The sequence below is a fragment of the Eleutherodactylus coqui genome, chromosome 5 (genome assembly GCF_035609145.1).
Source record: "Eleutherodactylus coqui strain aEleCoq1 chromosome 5, aEleCoq1.hap1, whole genome shotgun sequence".
NCBI classification, from domain to species: domain Eukaryota; kingdom Metazoa; phylum Chordata; class Amphibia; order Anura; family Eleutherodactylidae; genus Eleutherodactylus; species Eleutherodactylus coqui.
The window spans coordinates 13,897,932-13,914,943 of record NC_089841.1 but is presented as its reverse complement, the minus strand read 5'-3'; the positions used below and the strand labels follow the sequence as shown (position 1 = coordinate 13,914,943).

The following is a 17,012-nucleotide window of genomic DNA, read 5'->3' as shown; positions in this document are numbered from 1 at the left end:
CAAAGTACGTTAGTACAGCTCTTTTGGCGTCTAGATTATGGAGCTTCTGCTCCTTTTCGTTTTTGAAATTTTGGCAGATGGCTGGAATGACTATTGGCTGGCCTCTGTGGAAATCTGACAAGACTTTAGGCTGAAAGGATGGGTCTAAAGAAAATACAATTTTGTCTGGGTGAATAGTCATGTATGGGGCCCTTTGTGAGAGGGCCTGGATTTCAACCACACGTCTAGCCGATGTGACAGCCACAAGGAGGGCTACCTTATACGTCAGCAAGGCGATAGATAGATCTCTAATAGGTTCAAATGGGGGAATCGCAGAAGGCCTGAAAGACTATGGTCAGATCCCAGGGGGGGGGGGGGGGGTGCCGTAAGCCTTGTAAATGGATGTAATCTACTCGCCCCTCTAAGAAATCTCCTGATCAGCCTGTGTTCAGCAAGTGCAAGATCAAAGAATTCCCCCAAAGCTGCCACTTGGACTTTGAGGGTATTTGGACTCAACCCTTTATCCAGGCCTGCCTTGAGAAAATCTAGAATTTTACGGATGTCTGGCTGATCTAACTGCTGGATGTCCTGGCCCATCCACTCTGAGAATTTTTTCCAGACTTTGCAATAAATCCTTTTTGTCGAGGGCTTATGGCTTTCGCTAATTGTAGAAATTACATTAGGAGAAAGACCCTTTCCTAAGAATTTTACCCATTCAAGATCCAGGCTGTAAGCCTGAACTTGTGAACCTCTGGGTAAAGAAGAGGGCCCTGCAGCAATAGGTCCGGTCTTGGCGGAAGGTGGAAAGGCTATCCCACTGACAAAGATCTCAGGAGAGGAAACCAAGGTCTTTTGGGCCAATAAGGCGCTACCAGAATTACTGACAGGCTTGACCGCAGTAATTTCCTTAGGAACAGCGGAATCAACGGTAAAGGGGGAAAAGCGTACGCTAACTCCCAAACCCAGGGGTGAGAGAGGGCGTCCGTGCCCAAGGCTTGTTCCTCCGAGCCTCGGGAAAAGAAAAGCCGGCACTTGGTATTTGCGTTTGACACAAATAGGTACCCCCAATTTTGTCACAAGTAGGCTAAACACCTCGGGATGGAGTTCCCACTCTCCTGGGTCCACTTTCTTCCTGCTTAGAAAGTCCACGGCTGAATTCTCGGCTCCTTTTATATGGAAGGCCGACACTGACTTGGTTGTGAGTTCAGCCCACTTATGGATCCTTCCCGCCAGCTGCTGCAGTAGAGGATTCCTGGTGGTACCCTGGTGGCGAATGAGTGACACTGTCGTCATATTATCTAAAAAAGATCCTCACATGCTTCATCCCTAAGAGCGATTGCAGGCTACGTAGGGATTTCCACACCGCATTAAGTTCTGAAGTTAGATGAACCAGATCTCACATGAGGGTCTCATGTACCCTGTATATGACCACCTTCAAATTGGGCTCCCCACCCCTTGGCACTGGCATCTGTTGTAATTATTATTGCAGGGTCCAAGTTCCATTTGGATGCCCGCGAAAGGTTGTCTGATGACAACCACCAGTGGAGTGAAGTTCTGGCTTTAGCATAAATAGAGTCTGGTCAAGTGAGGACTGTAACTTGTCCCAATTTTGAGGGATCAGTGACTGGAGACCGTGACTAGAAACTGAGCCCAGGGAACCACCCCAATACACGAAGTCATTAGCCCCAGGATCCGCATTGCCTCTCTTATTGTTACTCTAGATTTTTTGTATAGAGTGGAACATTAATCTAGGATGAGCTGCTTCCTCAGAGGAGGAAGGGACGAACTTTGGAGATGGGAATCCAGAATGACTCCCAGGAATTTTTTCCTGGTTTCCAGTTCCATGTTGGATTTCAAATCATTAATAATCCAACCCAGGTCCTTAGACAGTTGAAGCGTGGAACCCAAGTGTGACCTCAGAATAGTCGGGGAATCTGCCACCAACAGGAAGTCGTCCAAGTAGGGGACGATAATAATCCCACGATTGCGCAAAAAGGCATCCATTTCTATCACCACCTTGGAAAAAAATCCGCGAAGCAGAGGAAATTCCAAATGGGAGGCAAATAAACTGAAAGTGACAGATTTCCCCTTCCATTCTTAGCGCAAACCTCAGGAACCTTTGCAAGTTGTTGTAAATGGGGATGTGAAAATAAGCATCCTTTAAGTCAATTACATTATCCCTGGCAATTAGGGGAGATGCAGTTCTGATAGTCTCCATTTAAAATTTTTTATACTCAATGAATTTATTCAATTCCTTGAGATTAACTATGGTGCGGTGGGGGCTATCTTGTTTGGGAACCAGAAAAAGGGGGGGGGGGAATAAAATCCCCTCCCCCGTTCCTTCCTGGGGACGGGGATAACCGTGACAAGATCCAGCAGGTTCTGTACACCTTTCAATAGAGCCTGCTCTAGGACTGGAGACTGGATCAAGGTTAAAATAAATCTGTCAGGGGGAGGCGAGATTCTAGTTCAATCTTGTACCCCTCCGCCACCAGGTGTAGAACCCATTCATTAGACGTTATGCTACGCCAATTAGTGGAAAAACGAGCCAGTCTACCGCCCACCAGGCACGAAGTTGCGGGCTGAGGGACAGTCCAAAGATCCAGGTCCGGTCCAAAGATGCGTGCACCCCGAAAAAGTAGGGCACACAGCTTATTTTTGGAGGTTAAGTCCCCCGACCACTCTTTTACCCAAACTGCCCTTCTGACGGTGTTGGATAGGGCTGCCATGCGGGATCCAAAGTGGAACGTCTCCATAGAGGCATCTGTTGCCATCTGGAACAGAGGGATGCTGCCCTCAAACTCTTCCCTACAGGCTTTCTGGTCTATTAATGATGCAAGCTGATCCAGCCAGACAGCCATGGAGCGAGCCACAGAAGTGGCCGCGATGTTGGCTTTTATAATAAGACTGGACGTGGACCAGGCCTTATGCATGGTCATGTCCGCTTTGTTGTCCATGGAGACCTTTAAGTGGGACATATCTTCAAATGGTAGCCCAGATTTCCTAGACACCATAGCAATAGCATTTCATCCAGAAAAGCCACCTCATCTCCCGCAAATAAAAGGCGCTCCTTGAATTCTCTAGAGAATAGTGGAGCCTGATCCACACAATCCCATTCGTTTAGGATTAATTGTTTTAGTGTGGCGTTTACGGGAAATGAAGTTTTCCATTGTGGAAGCAATCCTGCAAACATGTTGTCTTGCACTGTGGGGGTTGCTGCACTTCTTCCTCCACCTGCATGGTTCTGCGTACAGCTTTTAAAAGTTGATCCATATCAGTGGCGGAAAAAAGGTACTTTTTCTCCCCCTGCGACACTCCCCCAAGATCATCAAACTCCAAATCTTTCGCCATGTCAGAGTCGGACTCTACACAGCCGGAGCAGACCTTCTTGTAACCCCCTGAGGGCCCAGGTTGGAGGCCCGAGAGGGAGGACTGAACTTCTTCCCGAATGACCGACCGAATTTCAGACATGAGGGAAGATTTTTCCTCCTGCGGAATTTTTGCTGAACAGGAAGCACATAATGTTTTGGCGTAGGAGTCGTCAAGTTTGGCTGAGCACACTGGACACTTTTTACTTCTCCTCCTAGCCTCCCTAGGTTTTTGAGTATCCCTGTTCTGAAATGACAAGGGTGAACTCTGTAAGTAAGGAAGTATATGTAGTGCAGGTGTCTGTAGGTTGGCCCACTGGACCACTTACAGTTTGGAGATTCTCTGGGTCTTCTGGCCGACATCCTGCGCTTGTGGGATCAACTCCTGTACTTAAAGGGGTTGTCCCGCGGCAGCATGTGGGGTTATGCACTTCTGTATGGCCATATTAATGCACTTTGTAATATACATCGTGCATTAAATATGAGCCATACAGAAGTTATTCACTTACCTGCTCAGTTGCTAGCATCCCCGTCGCCATGGTGCCGTCTAACTTCAGTGTCTAATCGCCCGATTAGACGCGCTTGTGCAGATGGGTCTTTTCCCTTCAGCTCGGCAGCAGCGGCGTTCTGGCTCCGCCCCTTGTACGCGTCATCGCGTAGCTCCGCCCTGTCACATGTGCCGATTCCGGCCAATCAGCATGCTGGAATCGGCACATGTGACAGGGGCGGAGCTACGCGATGACGCGTAAAAGGGGGCGGAGCCAGAACACAGCTGCTGCCGAGCCGAAGGGAAAACACCCATCTGCGCAAGCGCGTCTAATCGGGCGATTAGATGCTGAAGTTAGACGGCACCATGGCGACAGGGACGCTAGCAACGGAGCAGGTAAGTGCATAACTTCTGTATGGCTCATACTTAATGCACGATGTATATCACAAAGTGCATTAATATGGCCATACAGACGTGCATAACCCCACTTGCTGCCGCGGGACAACCCCTTTAAGATCGATTCCCGACGTGAAAAAAGCACCAGCCGTACCTCCTGGTGCAGGGGAGCTTTAAACTTTTAATCCGGCGCCAAGTCTGCGCTAGGCCACGCCCCCTTCACACTCTGTCGAGGCCACACCCCTCACGGAGCGTCTGACGTCACCGCGTCACTCACAGCGCTCCGCCGAGGCCATGCCCCCCTTGAGAAGAAGAGCTGGACCCAGAGATGGCGGCCGCGGTGGTGCCGGAAAGCCCGTACTTGGGCCCAGGCCCACGCAGTACCCGGTTAGCACCCAGATGAGGTGCTTTCCCCTGGGGCAACCAGGGCTGCCAGAAGAGATGCCACCGCTCACCGGTAAGCCCTGGAACTCCCGGCATAGGACAGTATCGCTGGAGCTCTGCCGCTGCTGTCCTGGAAGGACAGGAAAAGCACTGGTGCTTGGTGAAGGGGAGGTTCCTTTTATGCTCTGCCTTTTCCTATCCCATCAGGGCAGCAGGTGAGCAACCTCCAGCGTATGCTGTCATGATGTCGGAGGGAAAGCCTCAATTCTGAATTTGCCGTGGAGCAGCACACTGCCTCAACAGCTGGTGTGATGGTCTCAGATGCTATCACATTTGACAGTCGGTACATTTACCAGTAGTAGTACAAGGGATAATGATTGTTCAGCGATATGTACAGGACATCCAGCAGCCACATGTATTCCTCTCATAGCAGGGCTTCCTAGAGGCATTTTACAGCAGGATAATGCTCACCGCACACATAAAGGTGTCACAGGAATGTCTCCACAACATTGCTGAACTTCCATGGCTTTCCCAGTTGCCAGATATATCGCCAATAAAACATATATGGGACCATCTAGGATGCCAACTTTGACAGCCCAGGCATTTGCACGATCTAGAGGCTCAGTTACAGCAAATTTAGAACAATATGCCACAGGATGCCATATTGAAGCTGTATGCCTCCATGCCCGCCCGTATCACATCTCGTATCCGCAGGTTGTCTCAGGGGAAATAAAGGAGCAGATAGATATAAATCCAACCTGTTGGCTCCTTATTCCCACCAGCAGTCTCCACCGCCAGAACACTGGGAGAAGATCCAGACAAGATGTAATGTCTCTGGTCAGCGGTAATCCTGCCATCTCAACCGGCCTCATCACACAAAGAGAAGACATCTAATAAGACTGAAGACAAGAGCTTCACAGCCTTCTGCAGATCAGAGGGACATCTCCATCTACCTGATGGTCCTGTGGAAGAAAAGGACGGGGACATCTCTCTGGGGTTCTTCTCTCACTGGATGGAACTGCAGGAAACACAGACGGACACTGAAGTCATTCTTTATATACAGATAATAAAGTCCCCGTGGATTTAGTCCTGTCTATTACCTGGTGATGGGAGCGGCTGGCGGGTCTCCATCATGACGTCCTTGTACAGATCCTTGTGTCCTTCTAAATACTCCCACTCCTCCATGGAGAAATAGACAGCGACATCCTGACACCTTATAGGAACCTGACAACACAATATACAGTCATCACCCAGAAGCCTCCAGTGCTGTTACTGTATAATGTCCCAGCATTCCCTGCAGCGTCACCTCTCCAGTCAGCAGCTCAATCATCTTGTCGGCGAGTTCTAGAATCTTCTGTACATTGATGTCCTCATGTATCAGGGGGTGAGGTGGAAGCCCTGTTATGTGGTGCAGCAGTCTTCCCCATCCATCACACACAGGGGCCCGACAGTCATCACTAGGGGTCTTCTTCACTACTGTGTAATCCTGTATATGGGAAGACATTAATAAATATCACTACAAACACCATCACCTCTCCAGTGACATCATCTGTTATTACCATAGATAAGAATAATGTAATGTGACATCAGAATCTCTCCCCTCCCCAGTGACATCATCTGTTATAACCATAAATCATAATGTAATGTGATATCAGAATCTCTCACCTCTCCAGTAAGCTGGAAGAGTATCTCTAGGGTGAGATTTAATATACTCCCCGTCATCTTGTTTCTGTTCTTCTCCATCCTTCAGGGGTTAGTCAGGAGAATTCTATTGTGTAGAAAATATCAGAGGATCCAGTATTGTAGGACCTAAATGGAAAGATGAGACTCTAAAAACCACACAAAATGTCTGGTAAAAAATGCCTTTCCTGGAGAAAATAAGTGGAAACACTTGATATATTAACCTTTTAATAATTGCTCATACAACTCTGTAGGGCAGTTTGTAGCAAGCGGGGTACACTTGCCTCGGATCGCTGACCTCTCTTTTATGGAAATAGTGCACTACACGGGTAGAAACTGCTCAGGAGATGTGGATTTCTTTATCTGGCTCCTGCCAGCCTTTATTCATCACAGCACATCATATAACAATGAAATGCACAGTTCATGTGAGCACCCCACCTGGGTGTAGAGTTTAGGGTCGTCTTCCCTGTCAAACTCCTGGTCTGTACTAGACCCTGGGCTAGCAGCCCTTGCAGCTCCACGAATCTGGCTCTCTCTCAGCCAACATCTCTCTCAACTTCGGTGCGAGTCCAGGGTTGTCGTCCCTGTCGGACTCTGGCCTTTGCTAGGCCACCAGCCTGCAGCACCTCAGCTCTGCTGTGCTGGTCCTCTCTCAGCTTGGGTGAGTCCAGGGTTGTTGTCCCTGTCGGACTCTGTCCTTTGCTAGGCCACAAGCCTGCAGCACCTCAGCTCTGCTGTGCTGATCCTCTCTCCTCCCTTGATTCTGGCAGGAACTGTCCCTTTTCTAGTTCCTGCTCCACCCCTTTGTGTTAACCCTCGCACCAGAAGTCCCTCTACAGGCCCTTCTGTGTACTGCACTACTACATACCCCCCCTCCCTTTGATATAGGCCGTATCACACTTTCTTTTTGGCCCTCCAGGGTCAAAACTCCAGGCTCGGGGGTCTCTTGCCCTAACTGGCACTTTCGGAAGCCCAAAGTCCACATTAAATACTTCACATCGTACATCACTTATCTGTTCCACTGTTGGAGGTGCCATTTCCTCAGTCTGCACTTTAGTAGTGGCATGTGCACTTATTTCCATCTGTGTGCCTTCTACCACAGAGATACTTCCATTCATTTACACAACTTCCTTATCCAGGACAGAAGTAATTTCTGAGGCCTTTTCCCCAGTCTCTGCTACCTTAGTGGCCTTCTCTGCTTCAGCCATTTCACCTTCTGCCTTCTCTTTGGTCACTTGAACTTCAGAGGATTGCTCACCTCCCATCTGTGGCTCAGCTCTCACTTTCTCAATGAACTTCAGTTTTTATCTTCTTTTTAGAATTCAACAGGGTCTTCTTTCTTTTCACTTGTCTGACCTGGGCCCTAGACCTCTCTAGTCTCTGAGCCTTCTTGTCAGCAATATGACCCTTTGCCTCCCAGAGCTTCACCTTTGCACTTAACTTCTTAGCGGACCTTTGCAATACCACTTCTTCTGACCCCACCTTCAGGGTGCATATCAAGGTTAGCGCTTCAGTCTCTTTCTTAATATTCTCCAACAAGGTCTCCATTCCTTCTACCGGTTGTTGGATCACGCCCTTGTACCAGAGTTCGCTTTCCAGCATCATTATCGGGAATCTTCCATAAGCCCTTCTCTTTTACTTGCTGTCTGAACTGGCTCCTAGACCGCAGTAGTCTTTTAACCCGCTTTTCAGCAACATGACACTGTGCTGGCCAGCGTTTCATCTTCACGCTTGAATTCTTGGCGAACTTTTGGAACAGCCCCTTTTTCTTTGACATCATTTTCAGGGTGAGTGTCAAAGTTAACCCTTCAGTCATTTTCATACCGACCCTTTCTTCAGTACGCTCACATTCAGTGACATCTTGAAGACCTGATTTTCTCCTCTGTAAGCTGCTTACATATTTTCTGCGTCTTTCTTAGTTTGGACACAAGCTCCTTTTGAAGACCAAAGTCCACAAAAACATCTATCTCTTGCTGAAGATTTACTTTAACCTTCTCAAGCCTATCACAGGCAGCTGTCTTCTCTTCATACTGCTGCCTTGTAGCTTCTAACTCCTCTTGTATTCCTCTTTTCTGCTCTTCCACATAATCCAAGCACACATCACTCTTCTCCAGTCTATATTCCAGATCCACCACCTCAGCCTAAAGTGTTGCAACCTGCTCTGACAGGTTTCTCTTAGCTCCTGCATCTTCCTCTACCTGCTTGAGGAACACATCTCTCTCATCTTGCATTGTCTTCAGGTGTGCACTGAGACCAAGCTTCTGCTGCATCTCTTCTTGCAGTAGCTTCTGGGACTCTTCACTCTGAGCTTCCAGCTCCACCTGCAGCCTGCTCACCTGCTTAGACAACGCTGTCTGCACACTGTCACCTTCTGTTATTTTTATTTGTAGCTCTTGAAGCTGCATCTCTACTGTCTTTCTCTTGCATTCAGACTCCTGTTTAGCCTGCAAAAGGACCGTCAGCTTATGGGTAAAGCTCAGTACACTTGTTTTCCATAGCCTGTTTGACCTCTTCCAAGGTTTCATTCATCTTTTCATCTTGCTCTAACCATTGGGACAGTTCCTTCATAGCTAGCGCATGGGTCTGATTAGGGTCCTGAATCTGATCTTTGTATTCTTCAGCTTCCTCATCCAGGCTCATTTGTAGCTGGGACACCAGTCTCATGCTGTGCTTCCTGGTTTTCTTTGTAAACTGGTAAGTCTTTCAAGATCTCTGCTTGCTTCTCTGCCTGACTGCAAGCAGCTTTCTCTAGTTCCAGCTTTTCCTTAAGCTGACTTACTTGGCACTCCAATTCACCATTTTTCTTTGCTAACTGCATTTTGAACTCCGCAACTTGATTCTGGAAACCTGTAGTTTGATTCTGTGCATCTGTAGAAGCTCTTTCTAACTCGCAACACGTCATCTCCAACTCTTGGGTTTTCATTTGCAGTTTCTTACAGTCCTGTTCATACTGCACAGGTTGTGCCTCCAGACATCTCTGGCTACATCTCTGAGGTCTTGTATCTCTTCATGGGCTGTTGAAAGATATCCCTCATACTTCTTTTTCCTCACTTCTCATTTCTTCTAAACTCTGTTCACACTGAACATTCTTCTTTTCCAGCAACACCCGGTGATCAGCTTCCTTCTTAGCCAATCTCTCAAGATGCTCATTCTCCTTTAAGAGAGCTGCACTCTCTGCTGCTCAGCTTCTTGGAGAATCCTTTTTTTCTTTTAAAAATTTATCTGTCTGTTCCTCCGCTAACAGCCTTTGCCTCTTGGGCTCTTCTCCAAGCAAACACAAGATAGTCCTTTCTTTCTGTAACTGAACTTCATAATTTCTATTAGTAGTTTGCAATGCCTCCTTAAGAAAAACTTTACATGTGCTTGCATTGGTGCAAATCCCTTCTACATTTTAAACAAGCATTCTCTTGCGGTCTCACCGTGGACCTCAGGATCTGCACTGACAACCTCACTTGTCTCACTAGTAGCAGCCTTTTTCTTTTTTCTCCTTTTTGAGGATTTAGTACGATCTATCTTTTCTCTCTCTAAAGGCATAGTACTACTCACTCCAGCATTTCTAGTCCTACACACACTATCCTCATTATTACTTCCCTCTTTCACTAGAGGTATACTTGCCCTGACTCCCACGTGGGCGTTGGCTGCACTCCTCATTGCACCCTGTTCACAACCTGACTTCATTTACGAAACATATATACACATATTAGGCACAAGATACATTCCACCATCCCCCACACATGACCTTTCAGGGTTAATGGACTTTTCTTGCACCACCCCGTCAGAAACACAGTTCTCAGACAAATCTTCCTTAAATGTCCGTGCACACTGTGCGGCTTTCAAGGTATCATCGTGCACAAAAAACGTATCATGCAACGCGTTATGTACCGTGCGGTTTTTGAACTTTTTTTGCACCCAGTGCAGACAACTGCAGTTTTCTCAGTACTCTCCTGCAAGAAAAACATTCTGTTATGCAGCATTTTAACTACATTGGCATCAATTTTTCCACTCTCAAGTCCATACTGCCCAGAACCCACAGTCTCTTTAGTGGCCTCACCACTCCATGGATTCTTCTCCAGATCTCGGTTACAGTCCTTTGGCGGGGACATCTCCTGCTGTGCCCTCAAAGCTTTGCAGTTAGCCTCCAACACAGACCAGTGGGGTTGCCTCCTGCCCCACCCGTCATCTTGACTGCACAGTGCATAATATCTACTAAACAAGTTCACTAACTTGCCTCACAAACGTCCTCTGTTGCTCCAACAGCAACCACAAACTTCGGCCTCCTGGCCCTTTAAACACTGCATACAGCACAACCGCAAACTCTGCCTCCTGGCCCTTTAAACACTGCATACAGCAGTTATCGCAAACTCTGCCTCCTGGCCCTTTAAACACTGCATACAGCAGGTATCGCACACTTGGCCTCCTGGCAGACATCTACGTGTTGCTCCTGTAGCTTTGTGTGCCACTCCAGATCATGCCCGCATCCTCCACCATATGTAGCAAGCGGGGTACATGTGCCTCTCTTTTATGGAAATGGCGCACCACATGGGTAGAAACTGCTCAGGAGATGTGGATTTCTTTATCTGGCTCCTGCCAGCCTTTATTCATCACAGCACATCATATAACAATGAAATGCACAGTTCATGTGAGCACCCCACCTGGGTGTAGAGTTTAGGGTCGTCTTCCCTGTCAAACTCCTGGTCTGTACTAGACCCTGGGCTAGCAGCCCTTGCAGCTCCACGAATCTGGCTCTCTCTCAGCCAACATCTCTCTCAACTTCGGTGCGAGTCCAGGGTTGTCGTCCCTGTCGGACTCTGGCCTTTGCTAGGCCACCAGCCTGCAGCACCTCAGCTCTGCTGTGCTGGTCCTCTCTCAGCTTGGGTGAGTCCAGGGTTGTTGTCCCTGTCGGACTCTGTCCTTTGCTAGGCCACAAGCCTGCAGCACCTCAGCTCTGCTGTGCTGATCCTCTCTCCTCCCTTGATTCTGGCAGGAACTGTCCCTTTTCTAGTTCCTGCTCCACCCCTTTGTGTTAACCCTCGCACCAGAAGTCCCTCTACAGGCCCTTCTGTGTACTGCACTACTACATACCCCCCCTCCCTTTGATATAGGCCGTATCACACTTTCTTTTTGGCCCTCCAGGGTCAAAACTCCAGGCTCGGGGGTCTCTTGCCCTAACTGGCACTTTCGGAAGCCCAAAGTCCACATTAAATACTTCACATCGTACATCACTTATCTGTTCCACTGTTGGAGGTGCCATTTCCTCAGTCTGCACTTTAGTAGTGGCATGTGCACTTATTTCCATCTGTGTGCCTTCTACCACAGAGATACTTCCATTCATTTACACAACTTCCTTATCCAGGACAGAAGTAATTTCTGAGGCCTTTTCCCCAGTCTCTGCTACCTTAGTGGCCTTCTCTGCTTCAGCCATTTCACCTTCTGCCTTCTCTTTGGTCACTTGAACTTCAGAGGATTGCTCACCTCCCATCTGTGGCTCAGCTCTCACTTTCTCAATGAACTTCAGTTTTTATCTTCTTTTTAGAATTCAACAGGGTCTTCTTTCTTTTCACTTGTCTGACCTGGGCCCTAGACCTCTCTAGTCTCTGAGCCTTCTTGTCAGCAATATGACCCTTTGCCTCCCAGAGCTTCACCTTTGCACTTAACTTCTTAGCGGACCTTTGCAATACCACTTCTTCTGACCCCACCTTCAGGGTGCATATCAAGGTTAGCGCTTCAGTCTCTTTCTTAATATTCTCCAACAAGGTCTCCATTCCTTCTACCGGTTGTTGGATCACGCCCTTGTACCAGAGTTCGCTTTCCAGCATCATTATCGGGAATCTTCCATAAGCCCTTCTCTTTTACTTGCTGTCTGAACTGGCTCCTAGACCGCAGTAGTCTTTTAACCCGCTTTTCAGCAACATGACACTGTGCTGGCCAGCGTTTCATCTTCACGCTTGAATTCTTGGCGAACTTTTGGAACAGCCCCTTTTTCTTTGACATCATTTTCAGGGTGAGTGTCAAAGTTAACCCTTCAGTCATTTTCATACCGACCCTTTCTTCAGTACGCTCACATTCAGTGACATCTTGAAGACCTGATTTTCTCCTCTGTAAGCTGCTTACATATTTTCTGCGTCTTTCTTAGTTTGGACACAAGCTCCTTTTGAAGACCAAAGTCCACAAAAACATCTATCTCTTGCTGAAGATTTACTTTAACCTTCTCAAGCCTATCACAGGCAGCTGTCTTCTCTTCATACTGCTGCCTTGTAGCTTCTAACTCCTCTTGTATTCCTCTTTTCTGCTCTTCCACATAATCCAAGCACACATCACTCTTCTCCAGTCTATATTCCAGATCCACCACCTCAGCCTAAAGTGTTGCAACCTGCTCTGACAGGTTTCTCTTAGCTCCTGCATCTTCCTCTACCTGCTTGAGGAACACATCTCTCTCATCTTGCATTGTCTTCAGGTGTGCACTGAGACCAAGCTTCTGCTGCATCTCTTCTTGCAGTAGCTTCTGGGACTCTTCACTCTGAGCTTCCAGCTCCACCTGCAGCCTGCTCACCTGCTTAGACAACGCTGTCTGCACACTGTCACCTTCTGTTATTTTTATTTGTAGCTCTTGAAGCTGCATCTCTACTGTCTTTCTCTTGCATTCAGACTCCTGTTTAGCCTGCAAAAGGACCGTCAGCTTATGGGTAAAGCTCAGTACACTTGTTTTCCATAGCCTGTTTGACCTCTTCCAAGGTTTCATTCATCTTTTCATCTTGCTCTAACCATTGGGACAGTTCCTTCATAGCTAGCGCATGGGTCTGATTAGGGTCCTGAATCTGATCTTTGTATTCTTCAGCTTCCTCATCCAGGCTCATTTGTAGCTGGGACACCAGTCTCATGCTGTGCTTCCTGGTTTTCTTTGTAAACTGGTAAGTCTTTCAAGATCTCTGCTTGCTTCTCTGCCTGACTGCAAGCAGCTTTCTCTAGTTCCAGCTTTTCCTTAAGCTGACTTACTTGGCACTCCAATTCACCATTTTTCTTTGCTAACTGCATTTTGAACTCCGCAACTTGATTCTGGAAACCTGTAGTTTGATTCTGTGCATCTGTAGAAGCTCTTTCTAACTCGCAACACGTCATCTCCAACTCTTGGGTTTTCATTTGCAGTTTCTTACAGTCCTGTTCATACTGCACAGGTTGTGCCTCCAGACATCTCTGGCTACATCTCTGAGGTCTTGTATCTCTTCATGGGCTGTTGAAAGATATCCCTCATACTTCTTTTTCCTCACTTCTCATTTCTTCTAAACTCTGTTCACACTGAACATTCTTCTTTTCCAGCAACACCCGGTGATCAGCTTCCTTCTTAGCCAATCTCTCAAGATGCTCATTCTCCTTTAAGAGAGCTGCACTCTCTGCTGCTCAGCTTCTTGGAGAATCCTTTTTTTCTTTTAAAAATTTATCTGTCTGTTCCTCCGCTAACAGCCTTTGCCTCTTGGGCTCTTCTCCAAGCAAACACAAGATAGTCCTTTCTTTCTGTAACTGAACTTCATAATTTCTATTAGTAGTTTGCAATGCCTCCTTAAGAAAAACTTTACATGTGCTTGCATTGGTGCAAATCCCTTCTACATTTTAAACAAGCATTCTCTTGCGGTCTCACCGTGGACCTCAGGATCTGCACTGACAACCTCACTTGTCTCACTAGTAGCAGCCTTTTTCTTTTTTCTCCTTTTTGAGGATTTAGTACGATCTATCTTTTCTCTCTCTAAAGGCATAGTACTACTCACTCCAGCATTTCTAGTCCTACACACACTATCCTCATTATTACTTCCCTCTTTCACTAGAGGTATACTTGCCCTGACTCCCACGTGGGCGTTGGCTGCACTCCTCATTGCACCCTGTTCACAACCTGACTTCATTTACGAAACATATATACACATATTAGGCACAAGATACATTCCACCATCCCCCACACATGACCTTTCAGGGTTAATGGACTTTTCTTGCACCACCCCGTCAGAAACACAGTTCTCAGACAAATCTTCCTTAAATGTCCGTGCACACTGTGCGGCTTTCAAGGTATCATCGTGCACAAAAAACGTATCATGCAACGCGTTATGTACCGTGCGGTTTTTGAACTTTTTTTGCACCCAGTGCAGACAACTGCAGTTTTCTCAGTACTCTCCTGCAAGAAAAACATTCTGTTATGCAGCATTTTAACTACATTGGCATCAATTTTTCCACTCTCAAGTCCATACTGCCCAGAACCCACAGTCTCTTTAGTGGCCTCACCACTCCATGGATTCTTCTCCAGATCTCGGTTACAGTCCTTTGGCGGGGACATCTCCTGCTGTGCCCTCAAAGCTTTGCAGTTAGCCTCCAACACAGACCAGTGGGGTTGCCTCCTGCCCCACCCGCCATCTTGACTGCACAGTGCATAATATCTACTAAACAAGTTCACTAACTTGCCTCACAAACGTCCCCTGTTGCTCCAACAGCAACCACAAACTTCGGCCTCCTGGCCCTTTAAACACTGCATACAGCACAACCGCAAACTCTGCCTCCTGGCCCTTTAAACACTGCATACAGCAGGTATCGCAAACTCAGCCTCCTGGCCCTTTAAACTTTGCATACAGCAGGTATCGCACACTTGGCCTCCTGGCAGACATCTACGTGTTGCTCCTGTAGCTTTGTGTGCCACTCCAGATCATGCCCGCATCCTCCACCATATGTAGCAAGCGGGGTACATGTGCCTCTCTTTTATGGAAATGGCGCACCACATGGGTAGAAACACTTGATATATTAACCTTTTAATAATTGCTCATACAACTCTTTAAGGCAGTTTGTAGCAAGTGGGGTACACTTGCCTCGGATCGTTGACCTCTCTTTTATGGAAATGGTGCACTACATGGGTAGAAACTGCTCAGGAGATGTGGATTTCTTTATCTGGCTCCTGCCAGCCTTTATTCATCACAGCACATCATATAATAATGAAATGCACAGTTCATGTGAGCACCCCACCTGGGTGTAGAGTTTAGGGTCGTCTTCCCTGTCAAACTCCTGGTCTGCACTAGACCCTGGGCTAGCAGCCTTGCAGCTCCACAAATCTGTCTCTCAGCCAACGTCTCTCTCAACTTCGGTGTGAGTCCAGGGTTGTTGTCCATCAACCTACAGCACTTCAGCTCTGCTGCGCTGGTCTTCTCTCCTCCCTTGATTCTGGCAGGAACTGGCCCTTTTCTAGTTCCTGCTCCACCCCTTTGTGTTAACCCTCGCACCAGAAGTCCTGTCTGCAGCCCTCTGCAGGCCCTTCTGTGTACTGTACTACAAGTTATTAAGGGGTTTTATTATGATGCATCCACTGTTTTTCAGTGCTGCATCAGAAGCCTGTCGTGGGTCTCACGTGCTACCTAATGACAGATCAGCATTTTCTGTAATGGCAGAGACTGCAGGATACGCCAATCCCCTCCGTTTTACCATTTACATGTCCTGGTCAACGTGACCGTGGGTTATGAAGGACTGACATAGGGAGAAGGCTACGTCTGTCACCCACTGGACCCCCGAAATATGATCATGAGGTCCCAATGGGTTGCTATTACACTCAGAGGCTTGTAGATGACCTTCATGGCCTGCCATCTACAGGGGATTAAAAGACTCAACCTTAAGTTGAGCTTTATAGGCAATATGATACACTGTAATATTGAAGTATAGTAGAATGGTATGTAGAGGCCCAGAGTTAATGAGATCCCCTCCAGAATATTCTGTTTGTCTCGTGTCACTGTCTTGTTTGTAGAGTGCATCAGGTTTATGTGTATTGTATGGTTGCAGGCATTAAAGTGTTAATGTCTGGGTCATGTCTGGAAATGTATGATTTTGTCTTGTATGGTATAATAGCATTGTCAGGCAATGTGTGAGGGGGAGTAGTAGTGAGAGCAATTGTGGTACCGGTTTGGTGGAGCGGTCCTGTTGAGCCTGTGTGAGATACAGTCAACCTGAGTGAGAGAACCAGTGGCTTTGAGAATGGAAGAGTCCAAGAGATGGTCCATTGTTTCCGCCTGGGCCTAGCCTTAGCCACCATCTTTAAAGAAGCAAATGTTCCCGGGGCTGGGAGAAACGTGTGGAAGCTGCATGAGTCCGGAGAGAGAAGTGTGAGTGACTGGCAGTAGAGAGAGAGTTACCAGAAGAGTTAATGCCTGCAGATAACTGGGACTGTAGAGATGCCAATACCCCGTGAATCCTCCCTGAATCACCACTGTAAAAATTGTTGGACTGTTATCAATGATACACGTTTAAGTAAACGGGTAGAACCGAACGTTCCTGTTCGGAAAAGTGTACTTTGTGCGTGAAATACTTTAATTCCCCAGAATTTACATAGGAGGGACATAAAGTTATCCCATATCCATAGATGACAACTATCTCATCTAGTGCTCCCATTGACTTCTGTGGGAGTGATGCAGATAGCCTTATTCAAGCACTCTGCTATCTCCGATGCTTCCATTGCCATGAGGGTAAAGGTGGCTGAGCATGCCCACTACGGCTCTATACATTTCCTGTCTTACAAGGAAACACAAAACCCTTGTTCTGATGAACAGTGGGGGATCTCTGTGCTCAGATCTCCATCAATAAGACAGCTAACCCCTAATTATGTGGATAGAGGACAACCTTATAATACTTGAATACCCCTTTAAAATGTATATATATATTTTTTAGTGGTTGGGCATATCATAAAATAAAATATAAAAAGAGAC

The 17,012-nt window shown here is 47.2% G+C and overlaps 1 protein-coding gene across 1 annotated transcript in view; it reads right to left on the bottom strand.

The window, feature by feature from the left end:
• The window catches only part of LOC136629036 (oocyte zinc finger protein XlCOF8.4-like), a 99,118-nt gene extending 92,696 nt beyond the window's left edge, over nucleotides 1-6,422 (bottom strand). Inside the window, exons 1-3 of the mRNA XM_066605157.1 lie at nucleotides 6,280-6,422; nucleotides 5,921-6,100; nucleotides 5,715-5,838 (exon numbers count right to left, since the gene is read on the bottom strand). Coding sequence (XP_066461254.1) covers nucleotides 5,715-5,838; nucleotides 5,921-6,100; nucleotides 6,280-6,357 — 382 coding nt within the window. The 5' untranslated portion in view covers nucleotides 6,358-6,422. The remainder of the gene's footprint in view (nucleotides 1-5,714; nucleotides 5,839-5,920; nucleotides 6,101-6,279) is intronic.
• Between the last annotated feature and the right edge of the window lie 10,590 nt (nucleotides 6,423-17,012).